This window comes from Lepidochelys kempii, chromosome 11, assembly GCF_965140285.1.
Source record: "Lepidochelys kempii isolate rLepKem1 chromosome 11, rLepKem1.hap1, whole genome shotgun sequence".
Taxonomy (NCBI): domain Eukaryota; kingdom Metazoa; phylum Chordata; order Testudines; family Cheloniidae; genus Lepidochelys; species Lepidochelys kempii.
The window spans coordinates 23711828-23735551 of NC_136390.1; the positions used below are offsets into that span (position 1 = coordinate 23711828).

At 41.3% G+C, this 23724-nt stretch overlaps 1 protein-coding gene across 7 annotated transcripts in view; it reads right to left on the reverse strand.

Annotated features, from left to right (window-relative positions):
• QTMAN (queuosine-tRNA mannosyltransferase) overlaps nt 1–23724 on the reverse strand; it is a 290528-nt gene that overhangs the window by 194957 nt on the left and 71847 nt on the right. For all 7 annotated transcript variants that reach the window (XM_073305405.1, XM_073305406.1, XM_073305410.1 and 4 more), the window contains one exon: nt 12412–12626. In XM_073305405.1, coding sequence (XP_073161506.1) covers nt 12412–12590 — 179 coding nt within the window. In that variant the 5' untranslated portion in view covers nt 12591–12626. The remainder of the gene's footprint in view (nt 1–12411; nt 12627–23724) is intronic.

Genomic DNA, 23724 nt, shown 5'->3' on the forward strand with positions numbered 1-23724 from the left:
TCTGTAACATATCCTGGATCTCCCGTTCTATAGCAGTTTTAGCTTGAGGAGACACCCGGTAAGGGTGGACCCTAATTGGGTGAGCATTACCTGTGTCAATGGAGTGGTATGCCCGTTCAGTCAGTCCTGGGGTGGCTGAGAACGTTGGCGCGTAGCTAGTGCACAGCTCCTGGATCTGCTGTCGCTGCATACGCCCAAGGGTCATGGAGAGGTTCACCTCTTCCACACCACCAGCACATTTCCTTTCGTAATAGACACCTTCAGGCCACTCAGCGTCGTCTCCTCCCTGGGCTGTAAACTGACAAACCTTTAATTCTCTGGAATAAGAGGGCTTTAGAGAATTAATATGGTACACCTTAGGCTTTCGGTTGGAGGTGGGGAATGCTATGAGATAATTAACAGCTCCCAGGCGCTCCTGGACCATGAATGGCCCTTCCCACGATGCTTCCATTTTATGGGCCTGGAGCGCCTTTAAGACCATGACCTGGTCTCCTACTTTGAAGGAACGCTCTCTGGCATGTTTATCATACCAGGCTTTTTGCTCTTTTTGAGCATCCTGTAAGTTTTCTCTAGCAAGGGCTAAAGAGGTTCGGAGGGTGTTTTGTAGGTTGGTTACAAAGTCCAGAATGTTAGTTCCTGGAGAAGGTGTAAATCCCTCCCATTGCTGCTTCACCAACTGGAATGGCCCCTTAACCTCACGGCCATATACAAGTTCAAATGGGGAAAACCCTAAACTGGGATGTGGTACAGCTCTGTAGGCAAAGAGCAACTGCTGCAATACTAGGTCCCAATCATTGGAGTGCTCATTTATGAATTTACGTATCATGGCCCCCAAAGTTCCATTAAACTTCTCCACCATGCCATTTGTTTGATGATGGTAAGGAGTGGCAACCAAGTGATTTACCCCATGAGCTTCCCAAAGGTTTTTCATAGTTCCTGCCAGGAAATTAGTCCCTGCATCTGTGAGGATGTCGGAGGGCCAACCTACCCTGGCAAAAATGTCTGCTAGTGCCTGGCACACACTTTTAGCCCTGGTGTTGCTTAGAGCTACTGCTTCCGGCCATCGGGTGGCAAAATCCATGAAAGTCAGTATGTACTGCTTTCCTCTGGGTGTCTTTTTCGGAAAAGGACCCAGAATATCCACAGCTACTCGCTGAAATGGAACTTCAATGATGGGGAGTGGCTGGAGAGGAGCTTTGACCTGGTCTTGGGGTTTTCCCACTCTTTGGCACACCTCACAAGACTGGACATAGGTAGAAACATCCTTGCCCATTCCCTCCCAGTGGAATGACCCCCCCAAACGGTCTTTGGTCCTGTTCACCCCAGCATGGCCACTAGGGTGATCATGGGCTAAGCTCAAGAGCTTGGCCCGGTATTTAGTTGGAACTACCAACTGTCTCTGAGGATGCCAGTCTTCCTGGTGTCCCCCAGAAAGGGTTTCCTTGTATAAAAGTCCTCTTTCTACAACAAACCTGGATCGATTAGAAGAGCTGAGAGGCGGTGGGTTGCTCCGTGCCGCCGTCCACGCTCTCTGGAGGCTTTCATCTGCTTCCTGTTCGGTCTGGAACTGTTCCCTTGATGCTGGAGACATCAGTTCCTCATTGGATTGGGGACCTAGGCTTGGTCCCTCTGGAAGCGATATAGGGGATGGAGCTGTTTCTGTTGACTGTGAACCGCTCTCCGCTGGTGCACTATGTTGGGATTCAGGCTCCGGCTGAGCCTCTTGTGTAGGGTTATCGGCTGCTGCCAGTTCAGGTTCGGTGGGGCCCTCTGGTGTTGAGGTTGCAAGTACTGGATTCAGTGCTGGCACGGGGTCTGGTGTTGGTTGTTTGGCTGGTTCCGGTTCTGGGACTGGTTCCGTCTGGGTCTCTGGGACTGGATCCACTACTGCTGTTGCAGACATTGGCCTGGGGTCCGGGTCCGTCACCTCTGACCGGGCCCTGATAGAAGTTTCCGGAACAGAGCTAGGCCCCACGGCTTGTTTAGCCTGGCTGCGGGTGACCGTTCCCACCCTCTTGGCCTGCTTCACGTGATTGGCCAAGTCTTCCCCCAACAGCATGGGGATGGGATAATCATCATAGACTGCAAAAGTCCACATTCCTGACCAGCCCTTGTACTGGACAGGCAACTTGGCTGTAGGTAAATTGAAAGAGTTGGACTTGAAGGGTTGAATCGTCACTTGGATCTCTGGGTTGATTAAATTGGGGTCCACTAAGGAAGCATGGATAGCTGACACTTGTGCTCCGGTGTCCCTCCACGCGGTGACCTTCTTCCCACCCACACTCACAGTTTCCCTCCGCTCCAAGGGTATCTGGGAGGTATCTGGGCCTGTGGACCTCTGGTGTGATTCCGGTGCAATGAACTGTAATCTGTTGGGGTTCTTGGGGCAGTTGGCCTTTACATGCCCCAGCTCGTTACATTTAAAACATCGTCCAGCTGACGGGTCACCGGGGCGAGGTGGGTTTCTGGAGAACGGGGTGGTGGGACGATAAGGGGTCTGGAGGGTTCTTTGGGAGGTAGGTGGGGCTTTGGGCGGCACCCGGTAATAGGGTGTGGTCTGGGGTGGTCCCTTCTGGTCTCCGCTCCAACTGCGACCAGTTTTCTTCTTCTCTGCCACCTCCACCCATCTGGCTCCAATCTCTCCTGCCTCGATTACAGTTTTGGGTTTCCCATCTAGGATGTATCTTTCTATTTCCTCAGGAACACCCTCTAAGAATTGTTCCATTTGCATTAGGAAGGGCAAATTTACTGGAGATTCAACACTTGCTCCTGATATCCAGGCATCCCAATGTTTCACAATGTGGTAGGCATGTCGGGTAAATGACATGTCTGGTTTCCACCTTAGGGCTCGGAACCTCCGACGAGACTGCTCGGGTGTTATCCCCATTCTGACTCTCGCCTTGGATTTAAACAGTTCATACTTGTTCATATGTTCTTTAGGCATTTCAGCTGCCACCTCAGCTAAGGGTCCACTGAGCTGCGGCCTCAGCTCTACCATGTATTGATCAGTAGAGATGTTGTACCCAAGGCAGGCCCTTTCGAAGTTTTCTAAGAAGGCCTCAGTATCATCACCTGCCTTGTAGGTGGGGAACTTTCTGGGATGGGAAGTGGTACCTGGAGAAGGATTGCTAGGGTTTGTTGGTATATTCTGCTGGGCCTTTATCCTCTCCATCTCCTCCACATGCTTCCTTGCCTCCATTTCCCTCTTGTGGGCAGCCTCCTGTACTTCCTTCTCCAGCCGCATGAGTTCTATTTGTCTTTCATGTTTCCTTTGTTTTTCCTCAGCCTGAAATTTGGCTAATTCCCACTGTAGTCGAGCCGAGGATTTGGCCATTCTAACCTCTCTGTTTTTAACTAACTTTACACCCGAGGTTTAGAAATAAACAAACAAAACTTGGCTGTAAAATTTTGCTGTGCTGGAATAGAATACCTATTCTCTGATAGTGATTGTCAGCCTACAGAAAAAGACAATTCCCTTGTCTCTGCTCTGGGCCCAAATTAAAGCAAAAAACCTCCAACTACTTGGAAACCTGCTTACCCAGCCCAAAGAAAAAAAAATTTCTTTTCAAACCTGTGCTCCTTGTAAAACAAAAACAAAAAAAAATCAAAATCCTGAAAAAAAAACCCTGCCACTTTTGTCTCCAGGCAAATGGGTAGAGCACACATCCCCTATTTACTTTTAGGAAGAAAAGAAAAAAAAACCCTCTGGGTTGGAAGACTGTGAATTTCCCTGCAGGAGTTAAGTACCCTGCCTCCAGGCAAAGAAAACCTGCAATTCACAAGATAATCCCCTTTTGTCTCTGCTTGGCCACAAAGCAGAGAAAAAACAATCTGCTTTCAGTTTCAACTGCTTCCTTTCCAAAGGAAAAAAAAATTCTTTTTTAAAATCTGTATTTCTAGTTCAAAAAATCTCAACTGGATCTCAAAATGATTTCAGGTTAATCCCACCACTGTGCCACCATGTCAAGGTTCCTCCCCCACTCTGAACTCTAGGGTACAGATGTGGGGACCTGCATGAAAAACCTCCTAAGCTTATCTTTACCAGCTTAGGTCAAAACTTCCCCAAGGTACAAAATATTACCCCCGTTATCCTTGGAATGGCCGCTACCACCACCAAACTAATACTGGTTACTGGGGAAGAGCTGTTTGGACGCGTCCTTCCCCCCAAAATACTTCCCAAAACCTTGCACCCCACTTCCTGGACAAGGTTTGGTAAAAAGCCTCACCAATTTGCCTAGGTGACTACAGACCCAGACCCTTGGATCTTAAGAACAATGAACAATCCTCCCAACACTTGCACTCCCCCTTTCCTGGGAAATGTTGGATAAAAAGCCTCACCAATTTGCATAGGTGACCACAGACCCAAACCCTTGGATCTGAGAACAATGAAAAAGCATTCAGTGTTTTACAAGAAGACTTTTAATAAAAAATAGAAGTAAATAGAAATAAAGAAATCCCCCCTGTAAAATCAGGATGGTAGATATCTTACAGGGTAATTAGATTCAAAAACATAGAGAACCCCTCTAGGCAAAACCTTAAGTTACAAAAAAGATACACAGACAGAAATAGTTATTCTATTCAGCACAATTCTTTTCTCAGCCATTTAAAGAAATCATAATCTAACACATACCTAGCTAGATTACTTACTAAAAGTTCTAAGGCTCCATTCCTGTTCTGTCCCTGGCCAAGACGACTACAGACAGACACAGACCCTTTGTTTCTCTCCCTCCTCCCAGCTTTTGAAAGTATCTTGTCTCCTCATTGGTCATTTTGGTCAGGTGCCAGCGAGGTTACCTTTAGCTTCTTAACCCTTTACAGGTGAGAGGAGCTTTCCCCTGGCCAGGAGGGATTTCAAAGGGGTTACCCTTCCCTTTATATTTATGACAAGGACAAAGTCACAAAGCTCAGCCACCAGGTATGCTGTGGCTTCATCAGGGTTACTGTTCCTGACAGCTTGTAGTCCATCCTTGTGTGAAAAACACTGGTGTAATATTCCACCAGTGCAATCCCTCAGAGTACATGTCATGGCCAGCTTGTGGGCAGCCAAGCCTAGTAGTCAGAGCCAGAGTCCACAGTCATGAAACAGAAGTGAAGAGTCAGCTAGATCAGGAAAGCAGGAGACAAACTGGAGATCAGAACCACCAATTAGATTCCAGGAGTTACACTAGGTTGGAATGTCAGATGATCAGGACTGAGAGTAGGAGGCACATAGTTGAGAGCAGGGTGTAGCCCAGTTGTTTAGATAACTTCCAGTTCCTGCCACTGGCTTAAGTACAGCCAGCAGCCAGTCAACCACTCTGGGATTCTGCCAATCAGACCTCAGGGGCACAGCCCCACACTGGAGCTGGGCTTCATGGGTCCCAGGTAAGCAATTGTCAGCAAGCTGCCAGGTGGACGGGTTGGAGCGTGGCTTCTCCCATGAACCCTGAGGACCTGGGATTGAGACCTGCACCAAAGTAGTCTAGCCCAGTGGCTTAAAAACCTCAGGTAGACTAGCCCTTAGACAGAATAGTTGACTATCCTAACAGTCAGGCTCCTGGTCTGTTCTGGTCTCTTAAGTGTTTGATCCAAAGCCCACTGAATTCAGTGGAAAGACTCCCATTAACTTTAATGGTTTTTGGACTAAGCCGGTATTAAGAGAGTGAAAACCATAAAGTTCATGTGGACATCATAACACAGTTTGCATTCCATAAAAATACTTTTCACTATATACTATTCACAAAATCCAGCCAAGTCTTAAGTACATATTAAGAAAGCTAGATATTCATGCCACTGAAAAATGAAGCCGTTAATCCAAATAATGAACAGCTCAAGTAGCTGACAAAAAATTGCAAGATTTATATTTTTAGGTTTAAAATAATTTGTAATTAGGAAAGGAGCAACACTGATTTCAAATATCAAGAATGCTCTAGTTATAGGGCACAGATTGGAAGATTTGCTCCTTTTCCCTTGAAACATAAAACAAGCATTATGAACTGGAATCAGGATAAAATCAAAAAGATATCACATTCTTTATAACATAGTACAGTATATGTTTGTAATTTGAAAACAGAAACTAAACCAATGACTAATCTAGAAATTAAGTAGATACAAGACATCAGTTCAAGAGGATAGGTAAAATACGTATTAAAATGATAAGTGTGGAAATACTGAATCATAATGCAGAATTTCATTAGACTTTACTCAGAGCAATGTAAATACCAATACTTTAGCTGATACATAAAATATATTTTAGGTTAAAAAAGTGGGGGGAGGGATTTTCCCAGGTACTCTAAAAATCATAAAAAAGAAGAAAAGCAGAAAAGCTACAGTTATATATCACACAGGTGACTGGCATTCCATACCAGCACTCTAATTAGATCCAAAACCCGTTGACTAGAATATAATTTCTGCTACTATTAATTATAACATATAACTTTGCGTTCTGGGTCTCGACATGTCAAGTAATAAAGGGCCCTCATAAGAATGTAATAATCAAAAAAAAAATAATGAAGGGATAGTGTGTAACTTCATAACAGGAAGCTAACGTTAGCTACTAGAGCTCTTTCTAGGGCCAAGCAGATGATCCTATTCATTCACTTTCTGCCACACAACAGGGATAAACTTTGGGATGACCAGGAATGAAAATCGCAGGATAAATTAGCTTTAGAAAATAGAATTAGCTTTAAAATAAGAAAACAGCCAACAGCAAATGCCTTCCCTCCACCCCCTACAATTCCAAAATCTTATTTTGAGGATCTGATTTTGATCTCACTTACAATTTTACACCAGTACAATTTTACTGATTTCAAAGGAGCTACTCCTGATTTACAGCAGTACAAGATCAGAATCAGGGCTTTTCATGCATGTTGAACAAATTAAAGAATAAAACTTTTTTGGAGTGAAGTCTGTGAGGGGGTTTATACAGAAAAAATGTAAAGAAATCCTGTCACTGTTAAAATGAATAGCTACCATCTGTCAGCATTTTATCTTAGGCAAAGTTGATTAATGCAAAATGAATGCTTAAGATCACATTGCTGTCTGCCTGAATAATTTTCAGGTAGTTCAGTTCTAAAATTATTACTCCTATTTTCAAACATAGTTTTACTTTTTAATTTTCTGTTCAAAGTCATCAGTTGTCAGTCTTAGGAAAATAGATCATCCATTTCTAATGCTGTGATACTGAACTAGTGCCCAAAGAGTAAGGATTTTGCTTTTGGCTGCTTTGTGCTGCTCCTGCAACAGGGCAGTTAATCTGCCCTAAGAGGGCAGCTGGGAATTTCACCTCCATGGCAGGCTTCACAAAAACATCACCAACAGCCTCTCCCAATAATACTGAAAACTAAGCTTACAATTTGGACTAGTCTCATTTTGGGTATAGAAATAGATGGCTATGCTATTGGTCTCATTAATAATAATCTGTTCCAAATGACTGTGTTTTTGGCCTTTGCCATTTATTGTAAAAGTTACCTTTATGTACACTTTATTTCAAAACTGAAATTTCAATGATAAATTGTCTCGCTACACAATTTAACGTACGTTAGCCTTTCACAGTCTTTAACAATGGGGTTTGTTTGTTTATATGTAAGAGTTCACATCAAAACATTTAGTAGAAATTGTCAGTCTTATACTCAATTATTTGTATTCCTTCTGTATTTCACTTTAAACAACAAAATTATCAGAAGAAAGACTTTCAGTAAAATTAACTTCATCCTCCAAAAGCCCAGGCCTACACTTACGCCACTGCTATGGACTAATCATATAGTCCCACCACGAGAGACAGAGTTGGATGCCTCACTTCCATTTGAGCCTTCAAAAACCCCAGGATGTACACCTTAAAGATTATTTCACTTGGCTATCCAGAAAATATTACGGATCCAATCTTACTAATGCTACTCAGGTAAGTAAATTTCAGCACATGAATAATTCCATTGATTTCAATGGGATTGCTCATAAACTAAGTTACTCACCTGCATAAGAATTTGCAGGTTCAGGGATTAAAATAATATTTTAAATATAATGTTTTGAAAATGCCAGTACATTAGTTTGTAAAAAGCTTAGTCTATAAAACAGATATTTTTTCTTGTAGAATGGTAACAGAAAATATGAGATCTAAAATGCTCACTGGTCTAACTAGCAGCGTTAGTTTTCAGATGTCTAAAATAAATGTGGGTTATATAAATAACATTATGTATGATCCAATAGTACACCCTTGGACTGTTTCATATGTTGGTGGATATTACATCCATCAGATTTTTTTTCACAACTCCATTCATTAAAAACAATTTTCCCCTCAGTAAAAGTGTAATAAGCATACAGTTTGTTTTTTAAAATACAGCTCCAGAAAGCTGGGTAGAGGGCTCAGCCAAAGAGTTTAAAAAAAAAAAAAGTTTTGCAGCATGGAACTGTGTTTTCAGACTGCCAATCAGAGAAAAGCTGTTTTAAGCCACACATCCCCTTCAAAATTTCTCCTCGGGCTGATTTCTTTTGAGTCAGCCTGGGAAAAAGCCACTCCCTATGTTAGAAAATCGAAAGAGACACTGAGCATGCTCTAATGCAGAGATCAAAACAGAAGCCTGTTCTTCATAATTGCCCTTTTACTGTACCTCCCAGACTGTGTAGTTTGGAATTTGCCCTCTGGAAACTGTACTATTCCTCCCACTCCTGATGTGAAGGAAAGAATCACTGAGATCCATCCATTCCTATGTTCTCCCAGAAACCAGAAAAGTAATGAAGAGAAATGCCCCACCCCTACCACGCAGAAACAGACAGAAGAGAGACAAGAAAAGGGGACATTTCAGAAACTGGGGAGGTGAGTTGAAAAAGCCCACTCCCTTTTGCATAGTGGTGGAGGAGAAGGAGGGAGAAGAAGAAGAAGAGCTACATTGTCTGTAATGGAGTTGTAAAGATGGAGTATCTTGAATGATTTGCATTCAACACAGACATCTCAGGTCAGGTCAGAGCATTGTGGAATGATCATACAGGTCTCTGCAAAGCAATTCTATGAAGTAAGTTCTTAAAAGTTGAGTACCACTGCTCTAGTACCTCAACCAATTAGTCATCTTCAGGTTTACTACCTAAATCCACTGGGATTGACGCAAGGGCTCTTTTCCTGCCTGATCTTCATCAAGACTTTGTCTTTCTTTAAGGAGGCAAATGAAGATTTGTGCTGGCTTAACTAGAGAATGTAGTATTTAACTGAGCCCTGCATATCTGGCTGTTTTTTCTTTCCTCTGTAGAAAATCATCTACTTTGTGTCTGGGAGGTCATATAACCTTCTCAAAGTTGCAAATAAACTACACTCCTTGGGACCCCTATGTGCTGTGCCCTACCCTATGAGAACTGAAAGTGTCATCTCAATGCCCATCTCTTCAACATTTTTATTTCCAGGTGACTCCCAGAGGTCCTTCCTGGAAACACAAGGTGCTCGCTACCTACCAAGTCACCAGGCCACACAATTTACAACTTATGTTAAAAACAATAAGACTAACTTCATTCCTTATAGCTGATTCAACTTTTAAGATTTCCTCAGGAGACTGCATGTCTGCTCTCTGATAAGAAGACATGAGCAAACTGTTACCACTGAACCTGACTGGTCACAGTAAAACTCCTGAATTTAAAATCCAAGATCCTGAGACCACTTCATGCTCTGCTTCAAAAGCACTTTTTAGACTGTTATTTAGTTTATTTGATAATATCTGAGCACTAGTTGGTGTGCTCTCCTTTCCATGATTAGCAATAGCAATATTATTCTCAGGAGCATATACTAGTGCTGTATAGATTTATATCAATATTGTTGGACATATAAACAACCCTTTTACATAAACATCAACATTCTGAATAAAAGATAAATCTTAAAAGATAAATGGACAAAGAACTTTAAAAAAATCTTGGCAATACTCAATTACAAAGTGGTTCTGGATTTGAAACATTTGCGACTCTCCTTTTTCATCGGACACACACACTGTAACAAAATATTTATGAAATGTTATTGATTTCTATTGAAGATTTCACATGGAAATAAAAGCAATTCTTGATCTCAGGGCAAACGAGTCACAAATAATGTCAATATATGCAAATTTGATGTTTTCTATCACCTCTCCAGAACTCTTTAAGAAATATTTAAAAGTCTCTCTCTAAATATATCTCTCAAAGTTTCCAGATGCAGTTTCACTCTCTTAATTCAGAGTCTCAACAATTTACTACTGAATGGAAAGCAGAGCCTAGTATTTGCTAGATGGGTGTTTGAATGACAGTTAACAAGAAGTAACAGAGTCAAGGTTGTTGCCCACTAGGAGAAAGCAGAGTCAATCTTATAAGACAACTGATGCATTTATACTTTCATTTAATAGAACAATATCTGAAACATTCAACTACAAACCAAACATAAGAAAATGTGCAAGTAAAGTAGAAAGTACCTCTAATCAGTTTTCCTCTCACCAGTCACAACAGCACTTGTTCCTAATTATTTTATCTTGCATACGATACAGTACATACCCTTTTTAATATTGTATCTTTGTGAACTTTGACTATTTTATTCTGTGTGATCTAACACTAACAACAGCGGCAAAGAAAACACTTTCTCCTCTTTAAGATGCTCTATTGGTTAGTTCAGATTTATTTGTTGTCAGTGAAGGTTATATTTGCACATAAGCCTATGACAGATTGCAAGTTTTTTAACTTTGAGCAAGTTTTCAAGCTGCTGGTATTTTTTCTTAAGATGTAGGTTACTTGACAAATTGGAGTTAAGTTATCTGGGGTCAATGTAACTGTAAGTTAAACTAATGAAGTGTATGCCTGTGAATGATGTCTGATTAGTTTAATACAGCTAGAGCTGGACAGCTTGGGCTGCTGACCTTGAAGGAGCATAGATAACATTGTGATGCGTTGGAGGATGTGGTTGTGATGCAGAAGAAATTTACATAACAGTTTGTCATATATACTCCTCCAAAATAAAATTGTTGCAAAGGAAGAGTAATGCAAAATCCATACTCAAATGCCTCAAGCAAGACAGAGGAAAAAATAGTTACAATAATTTGGTAGCAGTTTATTAGAAATGAAAGCAAGCAGCAAGCCCAGTAAAGGTGTATTTTCTGCACTCGCATTTTATATATTCAAACTGTTCATAAACTGTGTAAGATTAAATATTATGTTCCACAATTTGTGACGGATTCAGATTTAATGTTACATGACCTTATGCAGCACAGGATATATGCTGCAAAAATCATTTTCTTCTCCATCTGTGTGTACTATCTTTACTTGGTATCATCGGAAGTTGCAAACATTAGCCCCAGTTCTCAGCTGGGATCTGCTAGCATATACCTCTGCACTCAGGCAGAGGCCCACTGAAGTCAGTCGAATACAGTGTAGGTGCACAGGTCCATGCTATCAGATACCAATGCAGCAGGAGGGCTTTGGTGTAAGTAAATTAAGTGCTGACAGTAAAAAAAACCCAGTTCACTGCTGAATCAGTGATGTTCTCTTGTTTGCAGTCACTGAAATGTACACATCACCATTTGGTGCATTACTATTTAATAGAATTATCCAACAGCATCTTAACTGATTGGGGGAAAAGCGGGGAGGAAGGAGGAATGAATGGCTGGTTTCAAGACCATCAAGTTCATAAGTGACTAGAAGTTTTCACTATATGATGGCCACTTGGTGGTCTGTGTGTATTTAGTTTGGTGGTCTCAGTTCAGGTTCTAGTTGCTAGGTGTCCACACAGGGCTTAAATTCTCATAGAGTATTTCCCAGAGCCCTCCACGTTCCCATGCCAACATGCTATGAAACCTCCAGGGGAGTTGAAAATATTTACTGGCGTTCCGCTCCAGACAGCTCTGGCTGAATTTAAGCCCTGTGTCTACATAATAAAACAAACAGAATTTGACATCCTTATATGTGGTCACATTACAGAGCTCAAGGTCTGAACAGTCACTAGACTGAACTACCCTCTCATTCCTTTAGGTCACACATCCATACAGCATTCAGGTTACTCCACAGATAACTTGGTATGACACTGTGGATAAGCTTGCACTGCTAGTGTCTGTGTATTACTCTGCCTGATCTGTGGAAAAATAGGACTTCAGCCTCAAAAGCTGTAAGTCCTATCCCTTTCACCAACTCTAAACTCATCGGAGAATTCAAAAGAAACACACCCACAGGCAGCAATTTAGCACAATTTAAGATGGAGACTTTGCAGTATTAGAGATACAGACCCAATATTTTTCTAGGGGCCTCTAAAAGGATGCCTGCAACTTTCCACAAACACAACCCATCATGCAAAACAAGAAGGTCAATATCTCACCTCAGTACCCATTTGCAAGTACATATGATTTTGTATGGAAAAAAACAGAAAGCTCAGTTTTAGAGACCTGGTTGAAGATCCTTTCATATTTTGACCTGTAAGATTATTTGTTACAGTACTATCTTTACCTGTAATTAGCATTAGCTGGCACTGTTTGCATGAAATATAGAGCAGCAGTCCGTGCTCTCCAGTGCCACTTCTTTGCTGGGAGTGTATAAAGGACACATTCTTCTATCTCCTCCTGTAGAAGATCTGCCAGCTGCTTGTGGGAACCACCATAAAAAGCTTCAATTAGAAGAATACGCATACTTGTACGTTTTTCAAATCTTCTTGGATTCTAAAACTGACAAAAACAAACAAAGAAACATTTTATTCCCAAAGTCTATTCTTTAGCGAGTTAGACATAAATCATGAAAAAAACTCATATTAACAGACCTCTTATAAATGGATTCATTTTTATAAGAATTTAATATCTTTGTTTCATGCTAGTAGATTTATTTTTAAAAAAAGACAAATTAACAATTAGTTTGATGAAAAAGGAAGGTTTCCATTAATCACAACAACATTCCATTAAAAATAGCTATTTAGAATTTAACTAATAACTAAAATATAATCAATCTGTAAATGCTTAGATTTTGAATTTTAGTTACTGGCTTTTTAAATAGGATGTATTTGAAAACTGTTTATTTTGCAAAAGTTTTTTTTTTTTAAATATATTTTCCTGTTCTGGAATTGAGGGTTGTGTCCATACAATTTTACCTTCTGAATGGTAGTACATAAAACTAAAAAGTATTTCAAACATATTTCAGCCAAATTTGTTTCATAGTAAAGGCAATCTGGCAAAACGACTAAAAAGAAACATGATTGGGGGCAGCTTGGGGTACCCAATTTGAGTGTACCTCCAGGACTCTGTTCCTTAGGTTACTGAAGGCTGGGATCATCACTAAAATGACATTTGCAGACCTTAGAGGAGATGCAAACTGCATTACTCTTGAATACTCCAAAATGGCTGAAACAGAACAATACTGTAGTCTTAAGGAAGCTATCACACTTTCACCCACAGGGCTGCTGACACACAGGAAGCAAAACACATGGCCCAAAATTAAGGGAAAGGTGAAAACCCTGTGACTATTGCTCATTTGTTTCATGAGTCACGTTTTGGGGTGGTGAAAAGCTGCTCTGTAGAAGCTTAGGGATACTCCACTGAACAAAAATGTTAAAAACAAAACCATGATTAGGTATTTACCAGCAGTGTCTGCTGCTCTGATAACTTCCACTTCAGAACATACTATCAGGGGCTGAGTAACACTGTGTATGATTACTTTATTTGTTTGTGTTTCAGACCAATGTTATATATTGTATGACTATACTGAGCACCCAATCCCTGACCCACAGTTTCCAGTAGTCGCTGGTTGTGTCCCTAATCTTTTCAGCAACTCTGCTGGGGAGGGATGAGGGGATTCATAAATTAAAACCCTTTACCAAAATCTAAATGATAGTTCTAGTAATTAAACATAAACTGGAGTTAATGTTTAAAGTACCTACAGTAATCAAGAGTAAAAATACTTTACAAGAACGTTGCAGCTATCAAAAAACAAGCTAATGAGAAAATCCTGAAATTCAGAGAGTTAAAAGATGAAATTTAAAAGAAACCTTTTGGTCAGTACTGAATCAATGGCCCAGCATGGTCTTGGGGGCTTACGGTGCTGCTGGAGTTGCCATTTTGCAGATGAAACATAAAGCTAGATTATTCACCTTTGCTAAAGAACAAAGTGTTAGGAAATAAATATTTTCACACAGGAAAGGGAAAAAAACAAATGAAAAGGATTGGAGGGAAGCATTTTGCAAATTTAACTCAGAAGGAAAGAGGGTACATGAAATGTCTGATAAATTCCACTACATCACTCATTAAAAAGAGTCGAGGTTAATGTTAATTTACAGGCTACTCGAGGTAGTATAGTAGTTTGTTCATAAAACATCTGATCAAATTTCCTCATCAGACTAGTTATGAAACCATTTTGTCACCTAGTTTAGCTGAATCAACAATGTTCCCTTTGGTTTTATTTAGAATACTTTGCAACCGTTTTCTTTATGTTCCTTTCTGTGATAGATAAAGAATAAGGCAAAAATTGTTTCAGTTCTCAGGTTTCCTTCTGGTCTAAGATTACTGACAATTAGATTATTCTATACTTGTCTTACTACCTTTAGACTTTTTCATAAAACAAAATGCTATGCAAATATTAAAATAAAACCTTTTAGTGTGCTTCTGACTGAAAATCTCAATTCAAACGTCGATTCTGCCTTAATTGTCTGCTGGGTAGCTGAGGCTATTTGATTCTTGATACTCTGTGTACCTGGTGTGTGTAGATCCCACTTTGTAAGGATTCAGAAGCAAGGATGAAAAATCAAAAAGAGCAGTCAATTTTTGAAAGATGATATGATACATAAAGGGTTTTTGCACAAACTGTCTAGAATGGGGAAAACCCCACGACAAATCAAGAAAGCATCAAAGGATCACTCACCAACATTTGTAGAATTCTGCTTTCATGTGCTTTACGTACTTTACAATTACATATATTAAACACAGATTAATAACAAAACAATCTAGAAACCTATACTTGGTGTTTTTTAAAGGTGCTACTAAAACAGAAAATATTAAATAAAAAGAGACAGACAATGCAATTAGCCCCTTCAGTGAAAAATTATATAATTTAGGAATGATGGAAAACCCAGCCAAGTAATCTTATGTTTTAAAAATATATGATGATAATGTACTGTAAATCACATTATTTTAAAAATAACTTGTAATTTTTTGTAAATTTAAAAAGCCACAATGGACGTCGGATGAAGACATTTACCTCATATTTTGCATACAAGGTTTCCAGTTTTGTTCACATATCACAGTAACATCTATTATTCTTGCTTTATTTCCCCTGACCTAGCCAAGTTAAGGTAAATATATACTATGTACTCCTTAGGTCTTGAAAAGCCACTGATGATAAATGGTCTGAAAACATTTACCCTATCTGATGGAATGCAATCCTCAATTAAAAAATAAATCATTCCAGGTATTCTTTTACCCATTTCAAAGAAAACAACAAATATTAGAAAAATATATCTGCTTCCCCATTCTCATTACAGTGCTTCCTCTCTCAAGGGTGGCTCTTTGGAGCCAATAATTCTGCAAGTTACACTAATGGCTTGATTCTATTCTCAGGAGTATAGCTGTGTAGCTTGAAAAATTTGCTTCACTACATGTACCATATGCAGATCCGGTAGCAGATTCTTCAGGATACATATTAATAAAAGTCTACCTACTTGCAATAAGAATTAAGTCCCAAGTGAGTGTTACATAAGCAATAACATGACTAGTGTGCAGTCATACTGGTTACTCACGCACCTTAGGTGTGTTGCGAGACATTTCTCCCCATTATTTCAACTCCCACCTCAAAAATACTGTCTCATAATAACGCTCCATATGGATACAATCAAGTCATGACTCAAGTGTCAGCAAGAGGGTGAGCATGTTGGAGAAGACTAAGTAAGGGGTCAGATACTGCCCATGCTAAATTCCTAAATGGGCAGCTAAGGATTCACCCTAAATCACTGGCTGACTTACAAGACCATGCTGCTAACGCCACACTCTCCCATTTACAATCCACCTCCAGCATGGTGCGGGAAGGAATAAGGAGATATGGCTGGAGCACACAATGCCCTTATGATCCCCAACTGACATAACAGTCTTTTAGGGCCCTTTCAAACCAGTGTAATTTAGAGCAGCCCTGATGCTACTGTAAATTATCCTGGGGGCCAAATCAGCACCTGGACAGGCCCAGAATCTGGGGGCAGAGGTAAAAAGATTTTATAAGTCACCAAGTGCTGGTATGTAAACCTGAGGACTCAGCTTTAAGTGTATCTTTCCATATATGAAATAAATGTGTTCTCTCAGCAATGACTGCAAACTTTGGGGAACAAGTACCCAGCTAGGGATCTGAACTCAGATTCCTGTGTGAGAGCACAATTAACTGCCATTAAAAACATTTGACTGCTTAGTCTGTCACGTTAAATTATCAGAACAATTGTTCACATTTTATTAAATGGAACGTGTATGGAACTGTAATCTTCTAAGGCCTGTTCAGATCCTTATAGTTAGCTATTTTGGGTTATTTTGAATTTTGTACAATTTCAAATATGGACCAACTAATCCAATGATAACTCACATTAACCCAGTGGTACACAAGATAACTGATAAGTCTCCTGGTTTCCATAAAAAATTCTGAGAACTATGAGGAATTAGAATATAAATATGTGTTTGAAAAAAACAACATGGAAGAACATATAAGCAAGAAAGTTTACACTCTTCAACCAGTTACAGAAGCAGTAACTTTATACACTTTTTGAACTCTAAGTAAACAGTTACTACAGTATTTTTTAAACCGAGGTAGGTACAGGAAACTTGTAATTTACCAGTGATTTATTAAGGAAGATATTTATTCTGTCACTTATACATAATTGTGGTTTCACAAATGTCAGCATAGCTCACAGAAGAAAGACATAATTAGCCCTCTTCATTGACGTATTCAGGCAATATACATTACAGATCATGCTTAAATATCTGTCCAACAAAATATTTTAGCAATAACCCGAAACCAAAGGAATAACTGTTAATATATTCCATAGGTACACAATTGCTATTAGTTATAGGAAATAAGGTATATGGTTTCAGTAATGATTGTCTCAACGATTATAATCCCACACGTATGAGAAATTTATTCCATCACTGTATCCACAGCACACATGGTTCAACATCTTAAAAGTCAACTGACTGCAAAAGATATAAGGTATGTAGTGTGCATTTATATATATTTACAGTCTTTGATGGTTTGAGATAAACACTGTAAGACTTAATATAGGAAAAGACTTTAAATGCTCCACATTTTAGTAGAATGGGGTTTCCCAGATCGTTATTATAGAGGCTTTACCTTGATTCTTGTCTCCCTCCACCCTTTCTTCCAACCCCGCAACATACACACTTTAAAAGTAAGTGTTAATGCAGCATACTGAAAAAAACAATACTGAGAGAGTTTGCATTACTCACCCACTCATCTCAGTGATTCATCAGGGAAACCCCAGTAGAGATATACCTTAAAATACTACAATCATATTTTAATATCTTAACTTATATTTAAATCAGCCAAAAAGTATAGAGTGAAAAATTTCCTGTTGATCAAGTGTATACACATACAAAAGTAAGCATGCTATTGATTTATGTAGAGGAAACAAAATAAGACACAGGAATGCATTTTATTTTGAGAAACGGATAAATTGATGATTCAGCTTTATCCGAAGACTGCAGTATATGGTGCCGATTTGCTGATCAGAGGTCTGCATCAGTATTAATATTACATTACTGGAGATAGCTGTAAGCAATGCTTACCCATATGGTCTGAAAACAAGAATATAATGCCAAAGACAGGCTGTGCCTCATCCAGGGTGAAGGCCAATTGCCTGGCCTTTTCACTGAACAATACATTCTGGTTCACACAATCAGACAGAATTATGCATCACATGGCCTTCTGTTGATATGATTTGTTATTTTATTTGTTCCTAGAATGCACTTGCAAACACCTGTGTTAAGGGTACCAGTATGTGGAAAAAAATGTATATGCTAAAATAGCGTATATTGGATCCCATACCTTTATTTCATCAATATCCTGAAAATGTTCTCTACCTGACCCAGATGTATATGTAAGCTCTGTTTTCTTCATATATTGACTGCTGCTTCCCAGCACAGTGAAAATAGAGGGCCTGTGGTGAAATCCTGGCCCTACTGAGAATCCCATTAACTTCAATAGGGCCAGGATTTCACCCATCAACTCTACATCAAAATCTTATTTATTTGAAGATTCACTTGCAATACAGTTAATTCAAGCTTTGTTTAAAAGACCATTAAGTTGTTCTTTGATGGAATATTTTAAAATACATTGTGTAATAGTCTGAACTATTTAAAATAAATATTAGAAAGTATCGTTCTCCATAAATAAACTTTAAAATCTGTAGTTAATTTGTAATCACTTAACTCTCTTTCTATAAATCAGACTTTTATGTGTCTTACTCTTATGCCTGTAAATGTATGGCCTCAAGTCTCTGAACCACTTTCATTCTAATGTCAAGGTTGCACACGCACTTACAGTTGAAACATTACTGACTGAAGAATCTCTACAGACTTAAAAGACTACAAGTAGTCCCACTCAGTGGTGAGCTGGAGCCAGTTCCCACTGTTTTGCTAGAACTAGTTGTTAAATTTAGAAGCCCTTTTAGAACCGGTTGTTTAACCGGCCAAAAGTGGCACCTTACGCGCCGACTCCATGGGTGCTCTGGGGCTGGAGCACCCAAGAGGAAAATTTGGTGGGCGCAAAGCACCCACCGGCAGCTCTCCACCCCGCCCCTGGCCCCAGCTCACCTCTGCTCCGCCTCCTCCCCTGAACGCACCGCCCTGCTCTTCTTCTCCACCCCACGCCCAGGGAGGCGGAGGTGAGCTGGGGCGGGGGGGCACGAGGAGGGCCACCCGCGCTGCAGCAGGTAACCTGGGGGTGGGGGGGCGCAGGGGAACCGCTTCCCGCCCCAGCTCACCTCTGCCACCCTCAACCTGAGCAGGAAGCTGCCACCTGCTTCTCAGCCCTCCCCAGCTTCCCGCCGAACAGCTGATTTGCGGGAAGCCGGAGGAGGGGGTGGAGAAGCAGAGCACGGTGGCACGTTCAGGGGAGAAGGCGAAGCAGAGGTGAGGTGAGCTGGGGCCAGCCATGGGGCAGGGAGTTGCCGATGGGTGCTCTGCACCCACCAAATTCTCCCCGTGGGTGCTCCAGCCCTGGAGCACCCAGGGAGTTGGCGCCTAAGGCCCCACTTTTGATGTAATCAGTGGGGTAGCGGCCACTCCCCCTGCTCCCCCCCAGCTACGCTCCCCCACCCCTAGGAGCCAGAGGGACCTGCCGGATGCTTCCTGGGAGCTGTCCCAGGTAAGCAGCTCCGGGACTCCCCACCTCGCCCCCTGGCAAGTGCCTCTGGCTCTTAGGGGTGCGGTGGGCACCCACTACGGTGGCCCACGAGACCCTCCTGCCCGGTTCTGGGGGCAGTCAGGGGACAGGGGAGGGGAGTGGGTGGGGCTGGGGGGGGGGGCGTCAAGGAACGCAGGGGGGTTGGATGGGGCAAGAGTCCAGGGAGGCGGGGGTGGGCAATGACCCCCTCGTGGGGTGAGGACGGAACCCGTTGTTAAGATTTTGGCAGCTCATCACTGGTCCCACTGAAATATTTCAAAGTAGGTTTTAAATTAAAACTCTTTATTTTAAGGTTTTATTTTAAAATAGTATTTGCTACCTTCAGGGAAGTGTTTGTGGTCAAATTAATTTAAAATATGAGTCTTGCATTCCTGACTAAGTTGGAAAGTCTATATAAGTCTATCTAACTTCTTGTGCAAGAGCATTCTTTAGATGTGAGGCACCTGCTAAGAAGGCCCAAACCCATGGTACACAGTCAGTATGAATTCCCTGTTGTCATGGCAGGTCATGGTCATGGGATGAAGTGATTGTGAAGTAACCATTGCCAAGACAATTAAATACCTTTAAGATCAAGATCAGACCCTTAAATTGGCTCTCATATTTGACAGGAAACCAGTACAATGTGCAGTAAACAGTGCTAATGTATTCTTGTGGCTCTGTGTTAGTTAAACGATGGCTGTCACATGTTGTACCATCTCGGCATATCTATCGACTCCCTTGGAGTGTACTGGAGCAGTCAACCTGCACATGTCACTATGGTCAGGCTGGCCTCCTGACCACCTGAAGATATTAAAAGGCATTTTTGACTCCAGATACCATTTGAGGATCCAATGGACAACAAAGGTCCAGGAAAACTACAATTATGGAAGCAGTATATACTTTTACAGTATAAAACTCCCATTTGTTTCTTAGTGCTTAAAAAACTGCAAAATACCAGTCAATACAATAATTCAACTTGCAGTAAGCACAATATGGGAATTAGTTTCTAACAAATGTTTGGTTGCTTCTTTCTTTCTTTCTTTTTCTTTCTTTCTTCCTAAACTACTATAGCAATATAAAAAAAGAGATTAGACCTGAAAATAAAATATGAGAAACTCAACAGATTTACAAAGTAATGTACAACAGTTCAGTATTATGTTTATAATAAATATTTCTCATTGTATATGTTCACTTGCTTTGGATGAAAAATTACTGTTCTCCACTCAAAGCCTAACTACCGTATTCGGCCTTTCCCAGAACACTACATAGGGTTTACACAAGATTGAATTCATCCATCTTCAGCCAGGCTGGAATAAGAGCCAGAGCCAGTCTATGCCTCATGTGGGGCTTCTGAGCCACTGACTGCATCTAGTTGTGGATTCCGTGACCCAGTCAAACAACTTTAAAGACAGCCTATTGGGACCAGTGTGGAGTCTCCTTGCACAGCACATAGGGGGTATTGTTGGTTTTGTTGACAGCCCTATTGTGAAGTTTAGGTGGTGTGAAAGACCTTGAGCAGGCCACCACACCTTGGGGAATTCTACTCTTTATGTATTCTCACTCATGTTTTCATACAAACACTGTTTCATACAAACCTAGCCCAGTATCCGCTGTACAGACTGCAGTCGGTTGCAGCTGGGTTCACTCACTGGGTCCTACACACTTCCCAGGAAACTGGGAATGGGCAGAGTCTAGTCACTGTTTCTATCTCAAAAAGAAAAGGAGTACTTGTGGCACCTTAGAGACTAACCAATTTATTAGAGCATAAGCTTTCGTGAGCTACAGCTCACTTCCTCAGATGCATATTGTGGAATGCATCTGAGGAAGTGAGCTGTAGCTCACGAAAGCTTATGCTCTAATAAATTGGTTAGTCTCTAAGGTGCCACAAGTACTCCTTTTCTTTTTGTGAATACAGACTAACACGGCTGTTACTCTGAAACCTGTTTCTATCTCTAAGTCCTTAGGGCACATTCCCAGACTCACATCTCTTGTCTGACACTATTCCTTAGGATGGCGGTTTTCAACCTTTTTTGCATTTGCGGACCCCTAAAACATTTTGAATGGAGGTGTGGATCCCTTATGAAATCTTCAACATAGTCTGTGGACCACCAGGGATACGCAGACCACAGGTTGAAAACCACTGCCTTAGGACATAGGGAACCACAACTCAGCCACTCTGGACCCTGAAATCAGTTTTTGAGACCTCTCGAGCCATCCCCCATTCACTTACACATGCTCCCCGAGAGCTCAACCCTAGTCTGTAGGCTCCACAGGGTTCTACTTTAATTCCTTGGGGAACAACATGGCAGGAATGCAAGGAATTTCTTAACCACAATGACTTTACATTTAAAAGCATGAGAGTTACACATCTTTGAAAACAAAAGTCCTGACACACACCCTCCCTTAGTCTGATCTCACCACTTCAGAGAGTCTGGGGTTCCTGAGCGCTTCAGGCTGATCAGTGACCCTCCTGCCCTTTTTCTCCTGTAAATCCTCCTTACATGTGGCAAAGGTCAGCTCCTGTACACAGATCAGTGCCTCATTCAAACAGAATCTCTGTCTTCTCACCATGTGCTCCACTGGAACGCTCCAGGACCCTTCCCCAATCATGCCTGCCCCATCTGTGGGCCCCAGTGTAGAACAAACATTGTTCCATGGGAATGGACAAGTACCTGAGAGACAATCAAAGTCAATGTCCCTAGACTACAGTCTCGATGGCTTCTCAGACTATGTCTACACTAAAGACCACAGCTGTACCAATGCAGCTGTGCCACAGTAAGATCTTGTGTAGCCGCTGATTGCCAAGGGGAGAGAACTCTCCGTCGACATAATTAAAACACCCTAACCAGTGGTGGTAGCTATGTCGACAGGAGAAGCTCTCCTGCCAACATGGCACTGTGCACACTGCCACTTATATCGGCAAAACTTGTGTTGCTTTGGCAGTTGTTTTTTCACACCCCTGAGTGACATAAGTTTTGCCGAGATAAGTGGTAGTATAGACATGGCCTCAGTGACAGTCCTTCAAGAAGGTGTCAAGCACTTTCCTGGGCTGGGCCACTGTCTGGAATGAAATCAGAATGAAATTTGCCTTAAAGCAAATTTAGATGTGTTCAACACATAAAACAAAATAGAATTCATAATTTGATACAGATATATCCCACTCTGTCACTTCTCTCGCCCCCTGCCCTCCATCAGAGATGAACAGAACACAGGTATCTACCTAATGCCCTAGGGACATTTTCATACCTCCCTCAAAGATAGAGCATCTGCTATCATGCCCTACCAAGTGCGTTCCTCTTAACATGAATCACCTCCATGTCATAATGTTGGACCTCCAGACTCCAGCTTAGTAATTTGGCATTAGACCCTTTTATTTGATGGAACCAGATGAGAGGCATTTGGTTCACCTAAACAGATATGGCAGTAGTTTTTTAAGTGTCCATGCAGTGGTGAGACACTCCTTTCAATAGCTACGTAGTTTCTTTCTCAGTGGAACAATTTTTTGCTTAAATACACAATCAGATGCTTTCCCCCCTTTGAATTAGTTTGTATAAGCACAGCATCTAGCCCAGTAGTAGTGGCATCTGTGAAAAACACAAAAGGTTTGTCAAAGTCTGGGTTTTCCAGAACTGAGTCTTTATGTAGGGCTCATTTCAGTTTACTAGAGACCCTTTGACACTTCAATTCAATCCACTTTTTCAGGTTTACTCTTTTTATACAGTGTGGTGACAGGAGAAGTCAAGAAGCAAAAGTGAAGGGCAAATCTCCTGTAATACCCCGTCATCCCAATAAAGCACTGTGTCTGTTTCCTGGTCTTGACAGCAGGCCAATTCTTAATAGCCTCTACCTTTGAAGGCTCTGGCTCAATGCAAGCGCTTCTCACTCTGTGGCTCAGAAAGACCATTTTTACTATGCCCACTTTATACTTCTCCTTTACAGTCAGTTCTGCAGTCTGAATGTGGTGCAGCACCCTCCCAAGTCTCACTAAAGATACAAACAGAATCTAGATACTCCAGGGCAAATTCCACAGACTCAACCAGTAACTGATGTACCAGATGCTGACAAGTAGCAGGGGCCTCTTCAAGGCCAAAAGGTAAAACAGGGAACTGAGAGCCACGTAGGGGTGGTAAATGCAGATTTAAGTCTGGTATCAGGGTCTAAAGGTACCTATCAATAACCCATAGTGATGTCAATTGTGGTTATCTAGGATCTCATCTGTCATAGGTACGCATCAGAAACTCTGAGGGCCTTAAGATTTGCATAATCCACACAGAATCTGGTAGTCTCATCCTTCCTGGGTACCAGCTCAATGGGTGATGTCCACAGATGGTAAGAAGGTTGAATTTCTCCCAATTCCAGCATGCCTTTGACCTCCTTTTCCAGGTTTCGAGTTACTTTCCCCCTGAA